The 22,371-nt window shown below is 41.6% G+C and overlaps 1 protein-coding gene across 1 annotated transcript in view; it reads right to left on the bottom strand.

The window, feature by feature from the left end:
• The window catches only part of LOC114357138 (metal transporter CNNM4), a 47,327-nt gene extending 25,519 nt beyond the window's left edge, over positions 1-21,808 (bottom strand). The window contains exons 1-6 of the mRNA XM_028310620.1: positions 21,091-21,808; positions 8,561-9,160; positions 7,783-7,885; positions 4,734-5,306; positions 4,188-4,304; positions 2,432-2,603 (exon numbers count right to left, since the gene is read on the bottom strand). Of these exons, the coding sequence (XP_028166421.1) occupies positions 2,432-2,603; positions 4,188-4,304; positions 4,734-5,306; positions 7,783-7,885; positions 8,561-9,160; positions 21,091-21,545 (2,020 nt within the window). The 5' untranslated portion in view covers positions 21,546-21,808. The remainder of the gene's footprint in view (positions 1-2,431; positions 2,604-4,187; positions 4,305-4,733; positions 5,307-7,782; positions 7,886-8,560; positions 9,161-21,090) is intronic.
• Between the last annotated feature and the right edge of the window lie 563 nt (positions 21,809-22,371).

Here is a 22,371-nt window from a genome sequence, read left to right on the forward strand (position 1 = left end):
CAAGTAGCTCAGATAGCGATGCCCAGCAAGCGAAAGGTCGTGGGTTCGAATACCACATTGGTCAATTCGATATTTTAAGTTATTTAAAATTTTAGCTAAACAAAAAAGTCTGTCTGCGATCGTATTAGTATATTTCCACCATGAATGTCTCCAGCGACGACGTAATATCTGGAGGGTGTCCAAAAGGCGCGGCTTTAAATAAACGACGCCATGTTTAGAATACGATGCTATAACGGTTATGAAACTCGGGAGTTCAGTATTGGTAGTCGCGAGCGTAAGTCTAGCGCTTAACTGAGTCATTGCTTGAGGTATGACATTGAGATATTATTATTTTTTTTTTAAATCTTTGGACACTTTTTCACACAGCGCTAGCTAGCGTAGCTATTATGACGTGATAGAGCATATAAATTTCTTCGTCTTCAAGACTTCAAGTCTCGCTGACGTTTGACCTCACGTGCACGGTCCCATAGGGAAAAATCTGTTGAACTACCGGACTCATGTTGAATGAAACCAGAGTAAATACAAATGAGTAGGTCATCTTCATAGAAATGCCCGAGCGCGGTGTGTATGTGAGCGCGTTAATACGTATGCGGCGCGCACGCACACACTGACAAAATTTAACGAGGATTAGCGGAGCGCCGAATTTTGTCCGTGTGTGCGTGCGCGCCGCATGCGTATTGGCGCGCGCTCACATACAATCCGCGCTCGGTGCGTTTCTATGAAGATGACCTACTCATTTGTATTTACTCTGATGAAACTCTTGTCTTTCACCACTAGAACTAGAAAGCTACATTATTTCTGAGTGACATAGGCTATTAACTTTTTGTGACAAACCAAAGCTGGTTAGAAATAATAGCTATTTCCTGCGGCATCACAGTATCTAGTAATTTTTCTCCCTACGAGCTTTGGACTCCCGTTTCATTCCTTTTTAGGGGGGTAAATTTTGGAAATATTTACTACATTCATCCCATCATAAGGGAATAAAAATCTCGTAAAGCTTGCCCTGGGATTTTTTTTGGTATTTTCATTCCCTAAGGGGTTGAAAATTTGACCCTCTAAGGGGATGAAAATCCCGTAAAGCTTGCATAAGACTCACCAGACTTAACAATCTCTGACATCGTCTCAAAATCGAGCACAGAGCTTATGGGCAGCATGAACACGTCTTCCAACTTCGTCATGACGTCAGCAAACGGACTTCTTGCGGAGCTCCAGGGCTCCGAAGATGATATTAACATCGGGAAATTCGGGAATATGTAATATGTTTTCTCCCTACAAACTTTGGACTCCAGTTTCGTCCCTTTTAGGGGGGTAAATTTTGGAAATGTTTACTACATTCATCCCCTAAGGGGATGAAAATCCCATCCGCTAGGGGGATGAAAATCCCGTAAAGCTTGCTTTGCAATAACAAAAGACTCACCAGACTTAACAATCTCAGACATTGTCTCAAAATCGAGCACAGAGCTTATGGTCAGCAACGGATTTCTTGCGGAGCTCCAGGGCTCCGGAGATGATGTTTTCTTAGGGAGTATTCGGGAAATACGAGAGTATCTAATGTTTTCTCCCTACAAACTTTGGACTCCAGTTTCGTCCCTTTTAGGGGGGTAAATTTTGGAAATGTTTACTACATTCATCCCCTAAGGGGATGAATGTAGTAAATCCCCATCCCCTAAGGGGATGAAAATCTCATCCTTCAAGGGGATAAAAATCCCGTAAAGCTTGCATAAGACTAATAAAAGACTCACCAATAAAATAACAATCTCTGACATCGTCTCAAAATCAAGCACAGAGCTTATGGGCAGCATGAAGACGTCTTCCAGCTTCGTCATGACGTCAGCAACGGACTTCTTGCGTAGCTCTAGGGCTCCGCATATAAAAAAAAACTAGCTATTCAATGCGGTTTTACTCGCCTTAAATTCGGGAATATCCTTGTATCTCCATAAAAACACTGCGCTCCCGTTTCATCCCTTTTAGGGGGGTGTTTCGGAAATGTTTATTACATTCATCCCCTAAGGGGATGAAAATCTCATCCTTTAAGGGGATAAAAATCCCGTAAAGCTTGCATAAGACTAATAGAAGACTCACCAGACTTAACAATCTCTGACATCGTCTCAAAATCGAGCACAGAGCTTATGGGCAGCATGAAGACGTCCTCCAACTTCGTCATGACGTCAGCAACGGACTTCTTGCGGAACTCTAGGGCTCCGCATATTAAAATACTAGATATTGCCAGCGGTATTACTCGCCTTAAATTCGGGTATATCTTCGTTTCTCAAAACAAACACTGGGCTTCTGTTTCATCTCTTTTAGGGGGGTGAATTTTGAAAAATGTTTATTACCCCATGAAAATCCCACCCCCTAAGGGGATGAAAATCTCATCCTTTAAGGGGATAAAAATCCCGTAAAGCTTGCATAAGACTAATAGAAGACTCACCAGACTTAACAATCTCTGACATCGTCTCAAAATCGAGTACAGAGCTTATGGGCAGCATGAAGACGTCCTCCAACTTCGTCATGACGTCAGCAACGGACTTCTTGCGGAGCTCCAGGGCTCCGGAAATGATGTTGACTTCATCTTTGTCCAGATCGTTGACGTCGGTGGTGACCTGCGAACCGATGAACTGGAGGATTAATTAAATACCTGTGTCTTCTCGGGTACTTTGCATAGATTAGGACAGCGGTTCCCGAAAGGTGGTCCGCGGAACCCTGGGGTTCCGTGAAAAGGCCGCAAGGGTTCCGTAAAAAATATTATCCCACGTTTCGTGACCGACGTTCGCGCTCACCGACTTGTTTACGCACAAGGGAGGGGCAGGGCGTGCGGGCGGAGTAGTACGGGGGTTACGCTAGGAAAAGTATAATCAATTAGGGTTCCTTGGCAAAAAAAATTTGGAAACCCTGGATTAGGAGTCCACACGGACCGCAGGATTTTCTTATAAATAAGTTACAAATAAAATAAGTGTGTATGATTCCTAGCAAGCGCCTCCGTGCGGCACCTGAGTTAACGTTGTGGCTAGGGCACCCCTATGACGGGAAGTACAAGCAGAGTAAATACAAATGAGTAGGTCATCTTCATAGAAACGCACGGGCGCGGTTTGTATAAGACACGCACACACTGACAAAATTTAGCGGGGATTAGCGGTGTAAGACACGCACACACTGACAAAATTTAACGGGGATTAGCGGTGTAAGACACGCACTCACTGTCAAAATTTAGCGGGGATTAGCGGTGTAAGACACGCACACACTGACAAAATTTAGCGGGGATTAGCGGGGAGCCAGTCGTGGTTGCGCCGAATTTTGTCAGTGTATATTGGCGCGCTCACATACAAACCGCGCTCGGTGCGTTTCTATGAAGATGACCTACTCATTTGTATTTACTCTGGTACAAGTGAGCTAGGAACCTACTATAGTCCGGTCCGTGAGCACGTAGAATTTTGTCCAAAGGGTCATTGGACAAAATTCTACGTGCTCACGGACCGGGCTTTAGAACGCACAGTCGCGTAAGTGTAATGTTTCCCTAAATATGGAACAAACTTGCTTAGAGTCTAATGGACTCCACGCTACTAACCTTTCAACTAGCCGGCTCAAGGACAATATGCGAAAAATCGTTTTAAAGAAAAAAATTACACAGTTGATAGGCTTGTTTAAAAATATACCGCATCTAGTGGGGTTGCCAGGTGTCCGGCTTTAGCCGGACATGTTTGACTTTATAGAGACTTGTCCGGCTTATGTTAGGCTTTTAATGTGGCCACGCCAGTCGAAAGTCGAGCCACAGAATAATATTCATTGGAAGATGAAAATACTCATTCATGAGCTGTGACGTTAATTGCACCCCCTCCCCCTGTGACATTTAGCTATTAAAAAGATATGTCCGGCTTTTAGGGTAAAAGCCTTTTCAGTGTCATTGTAATTACCTTCTCATTAAAAAATAATAAGTATTGTAAGTGTTTTGTCGATGATACTGAATAAACATTTTTTCTTTCTTTCTTTCTTTCTTAAAATGTCCGGCATTATGAAGCACAGAGTCAGGCTTTTGTGTTTTTGAACCTGGCAACCCTAAACCCACTACCACTATACAGTCTATTTTCCTCTCCACTACACCATCACAGCAAAAACCAAATGTATTATATTTTCTTGAATAATACAGATATTTATTACATATATTTACAGCAGTAAGGTTTAGCACTAACCTTCACAAGTTCCTTCAGCCGCTCCCTGTTGTACACGCTGCCTATCTCCTCGCCTAGGAAGTAGTCCAGGAGCTTGCTCACCGGGAACGCGAGTGGTGCTGTGAGCGCCATCACTGCCTGTTAATTAATTTATTTATTAATAAGGCATGATGACAAATATGTATTTGTTTTGGTATTTTATAAATTGACCTAAGATGATTATGGTCAACAAAGAATTACTTCTGTATAGATCGGTTCATCCACAAAGACGCGCCCCACCATTCTTCCGCTAATGTTTGAGTGTTATCGGTACACGCTAAATCATCCATGAGTGCACACGCACACTACAATAATCTGACCTCGGATCAAACTCCCCGCACTCCGCGCTTCCCCCGACCAAAAATTGGTGGGGCGAGTCTTCGTGGATGAAACTATCTATATCATCTATAGTATAAAAACTGACGGAGTACATAATTTCACTTTGACATGTACATCGCTCATGGAATTTGTTCGGTAGCTATATGTAGTGTGTACTAAAAATACTTAGTTTTTCTTTGCAGTTCTCACCTTAGTAATCATGATGCTCTTAGCGCCCACCATCAAACCATGTCTTGAGCATATCGCCTGGGGCGTAATCTCGCCCAACAAAACGATTGCCAGCGTCGAAAAAATCACAGCGAACAGACCAGACGTGAGCTCATCCAGCAAAATGGTAAACGTGGAATTCACAGCGACATTCCCCAGTAAAATGCTGCAGAGCAAGTAGTTTCCGTGGTCCCTCACTGGCATGATCGCTCTGGCGTATTTTCTTTCTTGTTCTGTGCCAGTATTTGATATGATCTTCAACTCTGTTCTATCCAAAGACATGAGCCCTAGATTCAGGCCAGAGAACAAAGCCGAAAACATCAGGCAGACCAGGATTAAAGTAAGAGAAACCCATAAGGGTAGCAAAGTTTTGTGGGTGGCCAGAATCTTCCAGTTTTCCGAACCCATGTGGATGTATTTCGCGTCGTCTTTGGATATGTCAGTCACTCCTGAGTCGAGGTTCTTGATGCAGAGGTATAAGCGGGAACCAGTGACGGGAGATGGCGCTGTGATCTCGAAGAGTGCGGACTTCTTCGTGACGGAGTCTTCTTTGGCCTGAAAAAAAAAGGTGTTAAGTGGGAAGAAATGAAATGACTGTTGAAAGTGGGAATTTTCTTGTATTTATGTGATGTAGGAATGGGAAACCATTTACAAAATACATCTCGGCCATACTCTCCGAAGGGATCCCGATCACATCCCCAAGCAGGCTCTGGATTGGAACCCCCAAGGAAAACGCAAACGTGGTCGCACTGTAGCAGACGAGGCGAAGAAAATCGGCAAGACTTGGAGCGAGATCAAACGCGAAGCTCAAGACCGAACAAGATGGAGGACTGTTCTAGGGGACATAGGACCTTAAGCCAAGAAGTCAAAATGCGGTATGGGAATGAGAAACCATTTATAAAATACATCTAAATCGATTTATTAGTTTAAACGTGAAAAGATGACACACAAACAAGACAGATTTACTTTCACATATATGTATATGAATAACACGGGTTTTGATTGACAATATCATAAACTGTGAAACATCTGGATGGCAAAGAAAGAGGGTTGGTTAAAAAATCTTCAATATTATCTTGAAAAGTACTTGATTTGTTTTTATGGAAAAAAGAAAGATGCAAGCATGTATGCATGCTATGGAGAGGGCTATGCTCGGTGTTTCTTTACGAGATCGAATCAGAAATGAGGAAATCCGTAAATGAACTAAAGTCGCTGACATAGCCCGACGGATTAGCAAGCTGAAGTGGCAATGGGCAGGGCACATAGTACGCAGAACTGACGGCCTTTGGGGCAGCAAGGTTCTGGAATGGAGGCCGCGTACCGAAAAACGCAGCGTGGGACGTCCACCCACAAGGTGGACCGACGACATCATAAAGGTAGCAGGAAAGCGCGGACGTCCTATGGCTGATATGATGATGATGATATCTACTTAATATTACAAATACGAAAATAACTCTGTCTGTCACGCAGTCACTGAAGCGATGTTATTTGGCATAGAAATAGTTTGAGTCGGGAAAGGACATAGCATAGTTTTTATCCCGGTTTTTTTAACAGAGACGCGCGCGATAAAGTTTTTCTGTGACAGACAAAATTTCACGCAGGCGATGTCGCGGGCAAACTACATTTTAATAAATGAAAAATTATTAAAATTGCGTAGTTTTTCCACTATGTTTTGTGTCATAAAGCTAAATTAACTTCAGGATACATAAATTAAACTAAAATACTGATAAAATAGGGTCCAGTAGGTCATGCTTTAGATACGGAACCCTACAAACCAATCGGTTAGAGTTCTGTAAGCATGTACCACTTGATTGGAACATCCGCGCGCTCTAATTTCATGGCATTGGGCTAATGAGTGCGAATTGCGTGGTGAAGGTGTTGTGCGCCTATAGAGTTCGGCAATTTTGATGGAAAAGTTGACTACAGGTATAGCGCTTAAGAAATAAAGAGCTCTAATTTGATTGCATTGGGCTAATGAGTGCGAATTGCGTGGTGAAGGTGTAGTGGCGCCTATAGAGTTCGGCAATTTTGATTCGATACACTGAAGCGGTGCGGTGTGACATGTAACGTAACATAGCAGTCACTCATAGAGACTGCACACATTATCGGGACACGGTACGATAAAGTATTTTAGGTGGCGAATAATAATGTACCTTTTAGTTTTAACGCTAGGCTGCTGCTTTGGTCGGACCACGTGTCCAGAGGGGGTATTCCTAAGCATGGCATGGCTTGCCAAAACATTAAAATTGCAATTTCAACCGTATTGTTAATCTTTTATAGCATCTTACTTACGTTAATGTATTTTGCTTTAGGTGGCGAATAATAATGTACCTTTTAGTTTTAACGCTAGGCTGCTGCTTTGGTATTCCTAAGCATGGCATGGCTTGCCAAAACATTAAAATTGCAATTTCAACCGTATTGTTAATCTTTTATAGCATCTTACTTACGTTAATGTATTTTGCAAAAACATTTTATCATATCATCATCATAAACATCTATCTAGTAATTATTACAACATAAATTACGATTGAACTTTAAAATATGCCATAGTCCATTGGCGCAGACCACACCAACATTTAGCGTTGCCGCGATAACAGAACAATAATAACAAAGCGAAAACGTCTATATTTAAAACAAAACAATACTAGCTGCTGTATTCGGTTTTGCCCACATAAACAAAAAGAAAAAAAAACTTATTCAAAATCAAAAAAATCACAAACATATGGCAAGTGCTGAGAAGTCGCTGACATAGCCCGACAGATTAGCAAGCTAAAGTGGCAATGGGCAGGGCACACAGCACGCAGAACAGACGGCCGATGAGGCAGCAAGGTTCTGGAGTGGAGACCCCGTACCGGAAAATGCAGCGTGGGTCGTCCACCCAAAAGGTGGACCGACGACCTGATAAAGGTAGCAGGAAGGCGCTGGATGCAGGCCGCTACCAACCGTGCGATGTGGAAGTCATTGGGGGAGGCCTATGTTCAGCAGTGGACGTCCTGTGGCTGAAATGATGATGATGATGAACTAAACTCACCATATACTCCCCGGGTAGTATAAACTTGCAAGGCTGGCCGTATTCTTGCGGGTAGTTGGTGAATGCTATGACCGTCTTGGGTGTCAGTCCATCACCGAAGATTCTGTAAGAAAGATCACGTTAAAAATGTTAAATAATGCCACTAATTTTAATAACTTTCCTAACAACATACATTTTATTTCTGTTGCGAAATAGTTCTTATCACAGACAGCAGGTCTCCCACTCGGTGGACCGATGATCTAATAAGGTCGCGGGAAACACCTGGATACGGACAGCGCAAGGACCGTTCTTTGTGGAAATGGAAATCCTTGAGATCTTTGTATAAATGAAATGCCTGAAATCATGACTGGGAATCGAATCCGTGTTCTTTAAGGTCTTAGCACAAATCCACAGAGCTTCTAGCCGTCCTAACGAAGAATACCATGAAATAATGATCCTTACAGCATGTTTCGTATAGACACAGAATAATAGGCATTTCCAGGGCAGATATGTACCATCCTAGACTGCATCCCATTTAACATCAGGTGCAATTGTGGTCAAATACCTGCCTTGTTATCCATAAAAAAAATGTACTTCGGTATAGACGGCAGTATCATTTACAACATTTTTCGTTAGAATGGCAACATGATGGTAACAAACTTGACTTTCACTGGTTGGTTTTATTGGCGTCAAGCAGCAGATCCTGGCTACACAGGAGTTGCCCGAGTTGCAGCGGTGGGAACTTAAGAGTTGGGAATAGTCCCGTAATAGAAGCAGGTATAGAACTATTTCAACTGACCTGAGCGTAACTCCAGTATCAGCCAATACACTTGGTACCCCATCCTCCACGATCTTCGGCTCCTTAGCTGAATCCTCAACCCTGATCCCATCCACACTCACAAACTGATTTACAGCTCTTACACTCGAAAATTCTCCATCACCCGACACTTGTCGTTCCGTTCTGCTCTTGGAATCGTCTAGCGTTGTCCCTTTCTGTTCTACTTCTTTTTTATCTCCCGTCTCCCTTTTCGTTCGCTCCGATTTGATCTTCTCTATTTCCTCAATCAAATCTTCAATGGTTGTCTCCGTACTCTCTTCTAAACCTTCCAATTCGTCAGGGTACATTTCTTCTATAACATCATCATCATTAACTTCGTCGGTATCGCGCTTATCCCTATCATAGTCTTCAGTATCCGCTTGGATTTCGTTGAAGTCGACGTTCTTTATGTCGTTTACGTTATTCAAAGGTACGTATTGGTTGTTAATAAAGAGTTCGATGTCGTTGCTCTCCTCTCTAGTAGGTCGGTTGACGGTCGGCAGTTGGTTCACGTCGATGTCATGGGATAGGTCCGCCCATTGCGTATCTGCTTCAAGATTTGCCTTCCCTGTTGAGGTTTGGCTGTGGACAAGAAGAGAATGGGGTTAGAAACAGTTTTTTTCGATTCAGTGCCTTATGGATACCAAAACAGGATAGTGCCTCCGCTGTCTACGTTATGTATTGCCGCTATCTATACTAATATTATAAAGCTGAAGAGTTTGTTCATAGTAAACTAATATAAGGGGAAATGGATCATACAAAAGACGTGTTTTGTCTGGTTTCGTTTTAAGAAAATATTCGTATAATACAAACAGGTTTTCATAGTATAATAGTGAAATGGCCAACAGTATGTACTTGACAGACATTTAGATTTTCAGAAGATTATGTTTAGTCTATCCACATCACAATAAAAAATGTTATGTTCGGACGACGGCATTCAATGTAAACACTACCACCTAGTTAGAATAGGAGCTATTTTCCTACAAAAATGCAGTGTTATGTGCTATCGACAGCACTAAAGAACTACGCGTTTTTATTTGTTCATGTGTTATTCTTTTCTATTAAAGTTTCATTTTTATTGATATGACGCATTGCTTTAAAAGTTTAGATCTTAGAGCCACAACACACGTCATGGTACTCTTAGCCTAAGCGCAGACCACCGACTTTTAGTCGGCCGATAGTTGGACCCGATTCTGATTTGTATAAAGAATAGGATAGTTTCCTAAAAAAATTTTTTTAGTCCGTCATGTTTAATATCAAAAAATATTGGACACATATATTTTTATTTGTCAATATAACAAATAATTACATAGTTATGGTGCGTTGAAGTTCTGCACAACGTCACAACGTGCGGCACTTTTATGCAAGCATTGACGTCACGGGCCTCTTCTTATGAACTTTGGCGCGCTTTATCTCTTTAAATTTTCATTAGTTTGAAAAAGTGAAAAATACGTGTAGAGTATTTTTTGATAAGTTAACTGACGGACTAATTAAAACTCTTGCTTTTTGACCCAGGAAACATCCCTATTGGCCGATAACAAATCGGTATAATGTGCGCACTTTCATACATGTCCATACTGATATTACTGATTAACAGCCCGACCCAAATATCGGCCAACTAAAGTCGGAGGTCTGCGCCTAGGCTTAGTATCGGCGATCGGCGATTTTGCGACAATATCGACATTCATACTTTAGGACACTTCGGACGCGGAATGGTAATCGCGCGTTTCAGCGACTGTCGCTGCGTCGGGCTTCCGCAAAGCGACTCAATCGCCGCGTTTGGCGTTTTTAAGTGTGCAGTGTAGAATATGTGGTCCCTGCATTCAGCTTCTACTTGTGACTTGTCCTATGTCCTCTAGATGGGGCAGATGGCGTCCACAACAGACCTCCATCGTGTTCGGTCTTGAATTTCGCGTTTCAGCTTCTAGAAAGCCTAAATCGCCGTTCGCCGATACTAAAGTAGTATGTATGCTGTGGCTCTTAGACAACCTTCAGAGTAACAATAAAAGTTTTATTTCAATTTTACGGTCTATGGACGAGTAGTTCGAGAGTTGTATCGAGGGTAATAAGTCCCAGGTTCGGTAGTAGTTAAAAATCCGGTCAAGTGCGAACTCAAGGAAAGCAGTGGAAAGGGGGCAAGTATGAGATGACTTTCCGAGCTACGATGATGCAGTAGTGTAGTGTAGTAAGTACAGGTCTAATTAAGGTCTTCGTTCGCTCGTTTCAGCCACATGATGTCCACTGTTGACTGTGACAAAGGCCACCCCCAACCCCATGGATTTCCACAAAGACCTGTCCTACGTTGCCCGCATCCAGGTATTCCCCGCGACCTTCACTAGATCGCCAGTCTACCTAGGTTCGTGGTTGCCACTTAAGAAGTTTTCTGTTCTCCCTCAGCAGTCATCAGTTCTAGGAGCTATGTGTTAAGTTTGCAAAGCAATTCATGTTGTCATTTCATTCGATCACGCAGGGAAACTCCGAATCTTAAGTTCTTAGTTCGTTGAAACTATTTATTTATTTATTTAAAGACTTTATTGCACACACATAACAATGTTCAGTACAAAAAGGCGAGCTTAATGCCATAAGTCATTCTCTACCAGCTGACCTTGAGCAAAACAGATATTGAGTAGGCGGTGCTAAAAAGATGCTAAAAAACTATGTCAAATTCGTATTCGAATAGCAATATCACTTCTTAACTCTCATCTATAACTCAATTTTATAAAATCCCAGTGCAACCAATAAAAACGTTTATCAACATTCAGATAAGCTTCAAAATGGTATCACGGGTGACTCACGACACTAACCGTCGTAGTACACTTGGCAGGTTGCCAAGTAAACTGGACGGTGATCCCAATGGCGCGCCAAGTTCTATGGCAGTGGGGTGGCCATAGTATAGTTGTCCAACACTGAACCGTCTCAGTATTTTCATTGTCATGAGGGCGCTACTATTAATACTGGATTAGGTACTAGTTCTGATTTTTTCCACGTTGCACAACTATAAAATTATGACGTTAATAAGTAGGGCGCTATCAATACTGAGTTCCGATTTTTGCCAGAGATGCCAGCCTTCACTCAGAGATGGTGAACGAGGCCCAATATTGTCTGTGACGAACCAAACCCATATTGTGTCGCAAAAAGTCACAGAATCTGTGAACAGATAAACCCATCTCTAGTTGGCTACTCCCTTCAGTCAATAACGTCCACGGTTGGACAAAGGGAGGCCTTTCAGGAGGCCAAGGATTTCCATAATGACCGGTCCTACGCTGCCCGCATCCAGGTACTTCCCGTCTTCCCTTCTACTTTCACCAGATCGTCGGTTTACCTAATGGGGGGCTTGCCCACAATATGTCTTCAGTCCCATAACTCCCATATATCCGCGATTATTAACAAACCATGGTGCACCCACTAGACATAACGCTTGCATAACAAATCACTCTCGGCGCACGTGTTCTGCGGGTGTTCTGATATTTGACACGCGATGAGAAGCAGCAGATGCATGAGGAATGCACAATAATGCATTTATTTGGTACAATAAATTAGATGAAACAGTTATAACAGCTTCAAACTCCTCCTATGTTCTTTGGTTACGGATCCCAGGACAGTTTAACTTTCTTCCAGGACCAAAACTCACGTCACTATTGGCGGTCAAGCTGTAGATCCTGGCAACAGAAGTTGCACTGGTGGGAACGAGGGAACATCCCAGAAAGTTGCTTTCTATCAGCTTTTACGCCTTGAAAAGACCCGAATTAGTGTACTGGAAAGACAGCAGAAGGAAGCGAATTTCAGTCTCTAGCTGTCCGCATTAATGTTTTAGAAGAACAAGGTCCCTTTGACCTTCGATACCCAGGATCTTTAGTATAATACGGTTCTGAAGTGATCCAGGAATCACACAGGTTTTATTTGGTTAAATATTTTTCCATTAACCGGCAGTTCTCCAACCGGGCGGTGTTGTGACGTGTGACCTATTTCCTGGGCAATGACGCACACGGCCCTTCGCAATATTGGCGTATTCGTTATACGTTATATCATATTTTGGATATATTGCCAGAATACGTTGCTTCTTTGTTTTGTAGTCAGATCACTGCTTGGCAGTGCCGGATTTACCCTAAGGGCTATATTTCACCGGGACACCATGGCGGCGCAACCAGTCGCCGGCTACCAACAAAATGTATACAGCTCTATAGAGAGTTACTCACCTGGCGTCCATTTGGTTGCGCAAAGCTGCATACATTTTGTTGGTAGCCGGCAACTGGTTGCGCCGCCATGGTGTCCCGGTGAAATATAGCCCTAACTCTCTATAGAGCTGCATATAATTTGTTGGTAGCCGGCGACTGGTTGCGCCGCCATGTTGTCCCGGTGAAATATAGCCCTAAAGTAAATTACTTAAGTAATTGCTTAGTGCCTTTTTTCTGTATATGCGGATTTTGGCACGCGTGCGGATCTGGTCTTCATGCGGACTGCCTCCGCATTTCATTATTGCATTCATGTTTTTCCTCCGATGATCCGCAGGGGTGCAGAAATCCGCATCACAGTAAAAAGGAACTAAGAAATTGAGGAATAACAAAAAAGGAACTTAGAGCATCACGTCTTTGAAGGACCAAAAAACTGCTAGCACATAACATATAATTATGTGTCATCAGTCTGTGCCTGAATTTGAACTTTCTTGTCCACTTAATAGATAAGTCAATCAAGCTTTATACGGTGGCAACCTACGTTGTTGTAATAATGATATTTTTAAACAAAAATGTATAATCTTATGCGCGTGGTCGTATTGATTCGTTTCAGACTGTACGACGCCGCGGCGCCCATCAAAGAAACTTATTATTATTTGAGAAAAAAAAATGGCCGCCCTCGTTACGCCCCAGTGACTGTGCAGTGTCTGTCTATTCTGGCATTGATTGTCACTTGTTTATTTTTAACGCGCCTGATCAGACAGACTGGCGTCAAATATCTGCATTTTAAATCTTGTTTACAACTTTTAATCATACTGATCAGGATGTGACGTAATTATTTTCGCATTATGTCTGGACGGACGCACGGTTGGTACCGGACGACGGAAACGTACCGGAAAGCGCAGCGTAGGACGTCCACCCACAAGGTGGACCGACGACCTCATAAAGGTAGCAGGAAAGCGCTGGATGCAGGCCGCTCTGGTCATTATGGAAATCATTGGGGGAGGCCCATATGTTATGCCTATGTTCAGCAGTGGACGTCCTATGGTTGAAATGATGATGATGTATCTGGAATCTCGGCTTTTTACAACCAATCCATGAAACTTTTTAAATAAGGACTAAAAAAGATTAAAAACACTTAGTTTGAAAACACTCATCTCTGCCTTGGCACAGTTAGTTTTCTATTTGCTCATAAATAAATTTTTTAATGGCTTTAAAATAGACAATTACTTAGTCAATTGCGTTCGTGCACTAGAGAAGTCACAGGGTTTGACGTGCAAAATCTATTTCATAAAAAAGATACAGACGAACAAGAACCTTTTTGTTAGAAGTCGGTTAAAAATACGTCAATTTATTGGTGAATTCTCTGGTGATATCCAATACCATAATAATATAATATCATAACACTACATTTTAAAACAAAGTCGCTTTGCTTTCTGTCTGTCCCTATGTATGCTTATTAGAAACCACGCAACGGATTTTGTGCGGTTTTTTTTAATTAGATAGAATGATTCAAGCAAGAGGAAGGTTTTCACAAACATAACTATGAGGTCTCACAGTGCGCGTGGACGCACAGCGCGACACACGAACCAATCAAGCAGCTCTATTCAACGCTGTGCTTTCGATTTGCTGCTTCACGCAAGCATCGTTTGTGAATACGGGCGTAAGTACCTGTGTGAAACAGGGGCGGGTCGCTAGTTTAATTTAATACAGAACGCTATAAAAAGAAACACGGAAATATTCGCCAAGGGTGCCTAACCCTTAGTATATTTCAAGGGCGGCACTCGAACTTAAATGGGAAGCCTCAAATACTGCGATGACGTGTTTAACCTTAACCTCGTTCACGTAACTCAGTCGAATTTCACGTAACGTTTGCTATTTAAGCTCGAATGAACGCCTCTAGTTCGCCTAGTTTAGACGTTCGTTTCAGCCAAATGACGTCCACTGCTGGACAAAGGCCTCCCCCAAAGCTTTCCATAACGACCACGATCCTGCGCTACCCACATCCAGGTTCTTCCCGCGACCTTGACGTCTTCCGGCCCGTGGTTGCCACTCGAGAACTTTTCTGCCCCAACGGCCATCGTCTCTACGAGCTATGTGACTCGCCCACTGCCACTTGATTTTAGAAATTCTGCGAGCTATGTTGGTAACTTTGGTTCTCCTGTGGATCCCCTCATTTCTGATTCGATCATGCAGGAAAACTCCGAGCATAGCCCGCTCCATCACCCTTTGGGTGACCTTGAGCCTAGTTTTAGACACCCGAACCTTAACTTCGAACTCCTCCTATGTTCTTCTGATTTTATTAAAAAATCTGCCCTGTGACTATTCACTCTCGCCCTGAAAAGGCCCAGATTATAGTGTTCAGGAAAGACAGCAGCGCAGCAGGCAGCGAATTCCAGTCCCTAGCTGTTGGCATTATCGAAACGCTTAGTGCGAGCTGGTGGAATGTCGACAATGTATGGATGGATTAAGTTCGTTGCGTGTCCTGATCACTGTCCAAGGAGAGTTTAACTTCCCCCGGGACTTTGACCTTCACTGGGTTTTTATTGGCGGTCAAGCTGTAGATCCTGGCTACACAGGAGTTGCAGCGGTGGGAACGAGAGGTGGGAATCCCGTTTAGCTTAGACACCCGGCTGTAGTCAGACTTTTTGCCGGCCGATAGTTTGGTCGGGCTGTTAATCAGTATGAACACGTATGGAAGTACGCATATTGCACAGTAATGGCTGATTTCTCATATAAATGAGAAGCCGACCAAACAATCAGCCTTTAAAAAGTCTGTACCTATTCTGCAGATATTCTGCAAGGAGTCTAAGGACCCGTTCCTACGGCAATCCAGTTTTACGGGATCACGCAAAACTGGACTGTCCTGTGAAGATACTTATTACTTAAATGAGTTTGAAATTCGAATTCCAAAACTAGAACCAATTTATTCTGTGCTAGAACGTAAACTCTCTCACTCTCAGGTCGTAATGTTTTTTTACCCCTTTTTATATCTGCAATCGACTTAGGTCATAATCAGATGTTTTGTCTTGCTTTTTTTGTTTGTGTTCATGAGGAGGGGTATTCCAGTAAATTCTCTCCCTCGGTTTTGACTAATTCACGTAGCAATCTAGTCCAGCCTTCCAATATTCAGTCCAAGCCAGGTCGTAATGTTAATTAATATTTAAAACTTAGTACTACTAAACGGGATCCTACAAAAAAATGGTATGACGTGTAACGTTGCCGTTTGCTGTTTTTTCACAAATTAATATTTCTTCTCAATATTCTGATTTTGGATACCACTAGCGACATCTATTGGCGTGATTTTGAATTAATTTGCAATGGATGGCGCTTTTTGCTCAGTCAATTCAAATATATTTTATTGAAACATTTCCTAATGTTTTTGTTTTGATTATTCTATTTTTTAATAGAATATTTTCAGTGTTCAGGAGATTGTTTTCATCATGGTTTAATTAGTACAGTATTTACCTACTTTTTCAAACGGCGAAACGAAACGTATCGCGATGTCTATGACAGAGCGGCTGTCAGTGGAGCTGTCAAATCACTTAGGAATTTGTCGATCGTGCGCAACCGCAATTTTATTATTTTCGGGGATGTAATCCCCTGTGTTTTAAATCGTGTGTTGCAGAATGCATCCACGATAATTTCATAATATAATTTAAAATAATCACACATGAGGTAAGTTCCCGTCGGAGAATTTATTTATTTTTCGTGATTGATATTTTTCGTATTCCAGTACGTGGTATTTTATGTGATGGTTTCTTCCAGAAATTCCCTAAATTCTGTTCGGATGAGGGTATTGGGTTGCTGAGGGCTGCGAGCGAAGCTCAAATTAGTGAACAGCCTTCGTAAGTATTTCTTTCCGCAATGGGGTTTTTCATAACCTAATGCCACGTTCCACATGTGATGCTGACAGTGTATTTTTCGTTTCAGATGCGGGATTTCAAATTTTATATTTCATAAATTTCATATTTCACAATATCTTATAGTTCAAACATTTCATAGATTTGAACTGCTGATCTCTTCGCATTTCCTCCTTGTCATCAAACCTCTGTCTCTGCAAGAGTTTGAACGCTTACCTGTCAAAGAGATGCAAGAGCTTCATCTGGCACTGCGCGCTTGAGGCCGTGGAGGACGCTGCTTGTAACCTAAAAGTGTGCGAGACCCGTTGGACCCCGGAAGAAGAGAGGAACGTTCAGGGTAACGGCTTATAACCGCATGGCTTCCAAGGTACCCACTTTTCCATCCTTCAAGTAGGAGTCTTTCCGACCTGACATCGCGCAGTTATCTTAACTATTAGAGTCTTTAAATATTTAGGCTGAGTTTTAAGAAATTTGTAGTGGCAGTAATATTCACCAAACCGAACCTAATTAACGACCCTGAATCCCTTGAGATTGGCACTATCTATTACAGTAGTTATAATATCGTAATTGTCAACTGTATTCAAGCTTACAAGACAAAAATAAATTGTGTCAATTGAGAGGGAGCTGTTTTATTTAAATTTTTTAATTTCACACAAGGAACGGTACTTATATAAATTTCTGCAAGCCGGACAACCTCTTTTCCACGTGCAGACAATCCACCATCTTCTCCGTCTGCACCGGTGGCGGTTCAATCCCAGTCACCAAGCCGCCAGGAAAAAAATCCTTTCTTGCAGACGTCTCCATGGGAACAAGCCCTAAGTTATATGAAAACTCGCAATTACTGTCTGTATTTAGATAGATATGTAGCAGCTTGTTAGTTATTGAGTGTCAATAATAATACGAATCCTACGTAAAAGGTGTAGGGCGACCAGATTTGGGTGAGAAAATTCTGGGATAAAAACAGGACACACCTTGATAGTAGAAGAAAATATTTCAGCAACGGCTAAAAAAATCGCGTATTATTTCTTGCAACTCACGAAGGCGAGTGAGCTTTAGTTGTGTGTGTACGTGTACATGCACATAACGATAGTGGAATGTCTGTGAGTACAATAAGGCTACAATCTTTCCGTGGATGTCGTAAGAGGCAACTAGGCAGAAATATGCGAACTTCAAGCCTAGTCAACCCGTCTGGCCAGGCATCGGGAGTGTAGGCCAAATATTCCATTTTTGCCTCTTTTGTAAATTAGAGGGACGAAGTTGATGATGTTAAAGGAGTGCATCCAAACATGGACCTTCCGTTATCCCATTAAAAGCGATTTAGAGAAAATACGGAGGTTTTAACGATTAAACTTGGCGCATAGTTTCCATGCCAATAAGATGCTCGCTCAGTGTAAATCGAAAGCCTCATTTAGGCGCAGACCACCGACTTTTAGTTGGCCGATAGTTGAGTCGGGCTGTTAATCAGTAATTCAGTATGGAGTCATATGAAAGTGCGCACATTAGACCGATTTGGTATCGGCCGATTCTTCATACAAATTAAATTCGGGCCCAACTATCGGCCAGCTTAAAGTCGGTGGTCTGCGCCTAGGTTTAAATGCTTATTTTTGGGACAATAAAGAAGGTGCTCTATCCCGAAAACCGAAATCTTGGTAACCCTAAAACTGTGGGAGGCGTATCGCGACTACTGCGTAGTTTGATTCCAGGTATACAAGGACTCGGGTCACCTTCTCCCTTAAAAGGCAGTGGGTGGCGGCATCGTATTTCGACGCTAATTGGCTCGTATTAAGTCTCAAAATCAAACGCGATATTTATGCCTTTCAAGGGTGTCCTTTTTATTTTTAGATGACTGGCGGGCGTCTCAAGGAAAAATATATTTCTTATTAAATATGAAAAAGGTTTTGCTGGTACAGCGTCAAATAGATCGTCACGTCCAAAGTGGCTATAAAGTTAATATAACACAACCATATAAGACGTTGTTGCGAACTTTTTGGCTACTTAGGGTATCTTAATTATTTGACGCTGATTGTCATGATCATCATCATTTCAGCCACAGGACGTCCACTGCTGAACATAGGCCACCCCCAATGATTTCCATGTCAGCGGCCTACGTCCAGCGCCTTCTTGTTACCTTTATGACTACCGTCGTTTATCGTCGGTCCACCTTGTTGGTGGACTTCCCACGCTGCGTTTTCCGGTACGCGGCCTCCACTCCAGAACCTTGCTGCCCCATCGGCCGTCAGTTCTGCGTATGTGCCCTGCCCATTGCCACTTCAGCTTGCTAATCTGTCGGGCTATGTCAGCGACTTTAATTCGTTTACAGATATCCTCATTTCTGATTCGATCTCGTAAAGAAACTCCGAGCATAGCCCTCTCCATAGTACGCTGTGCAACTTTGAGCTTCTGTATAAGGCCTGTAGTGAGAAGCCACATTTCCGAACCATAAGTCATCACTGGTAATACACATTGGTTGTAGACTTTCGTCTTCAGGCACAAAGGTATTTTGGACGAAAAGATGTTGCGTAGTTTCCCGAACGCTGTCCAGCCGAGTTGGATTTGAAGATTGACCTCTTTCTCGAAATTGGACCTATCTAGCTGAATCGTTTGTCCGAGGTAGACATCTATCTATCTATCTATCTATGTCAGCCTTTGGGTTCGCCTTCGAACATAGGCCTCCTCTTCAACCCTCCACCGTTTTCTGTCCCTGGCCACACGCATCCAGTTCACTCCAGCCTGCTGCCGGATATCGTCTGTCCATCGTTTAGGCGGTCTTCCCCTGCCGCGGGTGTTGTTGCGGGGTCTCCACTCCAGGGTCTTTCTGGCCCAGCGATCCTGGTTCATCCGTGCAATACATAGAGGTAGACATACTTGTCAAAAATCTAGAATTGAGCTCCCAACCGAAACTGGGTAAGGCGCAACGTGGATATTCGACAAGCTTCGTTTTGTCCATGTTCATTCGCAGGCCTACCTGTTGGGAAACTCGATTCTGCCATGACCACAATATCGTCGGCAAACCCAAGGTGAATGTGACGCTGTACAAGCTTAAAATCTAGACACGCGGCAGCGTGTCAAGCCAAGTTCAAGCAAATGAACTGGCTAGCCAGCGCCGAGTGTAATATTCCACTAACCATTTGGTGCCACTTTTTTATAATCAACAAAACCATGGTAATGCAATATCCTGAAGATAAGCCTCTCCATTATAATGGTTTGCTTATCTAGCTGATAATAGAGTGAATGCCAGATTCGGAGATAGTGTTGGTCATGGTCATGGTACAGTCAGCATCAAATAGCTTGTGACACCCAAAGTGGCCATAAAGTTGGCAACAAAACTTAAATTCCAATTGTAACAAAGACATGTTATACCTTATCCTAGGCCATTTGATAACATTGAAATTATGTATTGAATGTTACAATGACTTGCATTACTTACTAATTATTTATTTATTCTTTCATGCCATATAGTTGGTACATAAGGCGAACTTAATGTCATTGGGCATTCTCTGCCAGGTAACCTTTGGGTTATATGTATAGGAAAATTCGTTTGGCAGTGAGTTTAAAAGAAAAACATTTGAGGAAAAAAAAATTACTGCCTCTGGTGGTAATTAAACCCATGACTTTTCTTATTTTGTTTATTGGATAATAAACAAAATAAGAAGAAGAAACCATGGTAAGAAAGTGTGAGTCACAAAGAAAAATTCTGTATTACAATAGAATTTCATTAATATTTGAAAGGGAAGACGATTTGATTTTGCTGTACGCACTGAAAATATTCAATTGTTAACAGGTTTTAGAAAGTCGCACACCATTTAATTATTTGTTCGCTCGAGCGTAATACAATTACTATGTTTAGGTATGTGATATGTTCAAGACTGCTGTAATGTTTACAATATTATTAAATAACTCTAGTGCCTATATCTGTTTGTCCGCATTTCATTTTCTACATGTAAGATTTTAACTTTTGCGTTCTATTTAAATTAAAATAGTAAGACACGGGTCTTAATGCGACGTTTGTCAAGCCGTGAGTACATAATGTAACTCATTAATAAATGTCGCGTTAAGACCGTGTCTTACTATTTTAATTTTCTACATGTTTTTCCATTCTGCGTGCGTGTAGCGTAATAGTGCTGAAATCTGCATCAAGGTTTAAAGGAACTAAATATTTGATGAAGTGTAAGTGAAGATGTATAATTTTTAATTTCAGTAGTAGGTGAATCTGATGCAGAATGTGCACTTTGTATTGTACACTATTTCAATAACGTTGCAAATTGTCAATAATATAAACTAATAAAAAAAATTAATTTAAAATTTTCATTTAATAGCAAACACAAAGGAAGTCTAAAAAATTAAATTAAATTGGACCTAAAAACCTGTTAAGCCTACTGAATACCAATTGCTTTATAATCTTTAACAATTTTCCATGTGTAATTTCCTATAATGAGAGTATTGTCTTATTTATTGATTATTAATATTCAACACTTACATTTTTTCCTGCATTGGTGATGAAATGTCATCGGATTTCGGATCCAAATACAGCTTCTCGCCTTGGTGAACCCATTTTCCACCGAAAGGGTTGTTCTTCTCTCTTCTATGATGCAGACAGAAGTAAATCCTACCATCAGAAGAAGGCACGGTCACCTCAACTTTAGTAAACCATTGCGACGTTTGAATTTCTTTTAATTCGTAATTGGGGAATATTGTATCACAATTATCACCCCTAGAACCACTGCTAGGGGTTAATCTCCAAGAATAATGCCCGAGAAACTCACCACCGCGCACATTTAGTAAATATTTACAATTATTTTGCGAACATTTTTTCGTAGCTATTTCAATCGAAGATATCCACGGTTCTAAGTTCGTTTCAGGCACAGCGAACGCGCACAGCACAAAACAAAATGTTAAGCCACAAGTCCGTAACACATTACACACTGTTGCCATTTTCACAAGATTTAATAATCCAAAAAGAAAACGACAAGTCGGATCGAATGTTTTCACGACATGTTTTCTACGATTGACAGTTCGGCGGCAATTGTTGCCTGTGCGAGCGGAACTGCAGTGCTATTGGACTTTAGTCATATCCGGCGCCGCACTAGATGTGAGTATTTATATTGATTATGTTAATGAAAAATTCATTCGGATTTTTGCAAAACTGTAAGTTATTTTTAGTTGATTTAGAACTACACCCACGAACACGATCAATAATCATTCAAGTTTTCTTGTTTTTTGTTATTTCAGAACGAAGCTGTCAAAATATTTTGCGTTCATTTCTGAATGTTGGTATCTTTTTGTGATCGGATGCACACATTAAGGTTTAAAACAAGTGCGTGTCAGATCACGCACAAAGGATTCCGTACCATTGATTTATGATTTTTTTTTTATTTAAATTATTTTTATGAAAGATTATATACGCGGTAATAAGCGTTTTACGATTTACGAGGTATTAAAAAAAAACTACTTACTAGATCTCGTTCAAAACAATTTTCGTTGGTAGTTTTTATAGTAATGTACATCATTATGTTTTTTTTTAGATTTTTCATTTTCTTATTTTAGAAGTTAGAGGGAGACCAACTTTTTTCCACTTTGGAAGCGTCAGTCACGCAAACTATTCGGTTTTGAAAAAAAATATTTTAGAAACCTCGATATCATTTTTGAAGACCTATCCATAAATACCCCACACGTATGTGTTTGATGAAAAAAAAAATTTGAGTTTCAGTTCTGAGTATGGGGAGCCCCCAATATTTATTATTATTTTTTTATTTTTGCA

The sequence above is a fragment of the Ostrinia furnacalis genome, unplaced genomic scaffold (assembly GCF_004193835.3).
Source record: "Ostrinia furnacalis isolate ACB-3 unplaced genomic scaffold, ASM419383v2 OfSCF3052, whole genome shotgun sequence".
NCBI lineage: Eukaryota > Metazoa > Arthropoda > Insecta > Lepidoptera > Crambidae > Ostrinia > Ostrinia furnacalis.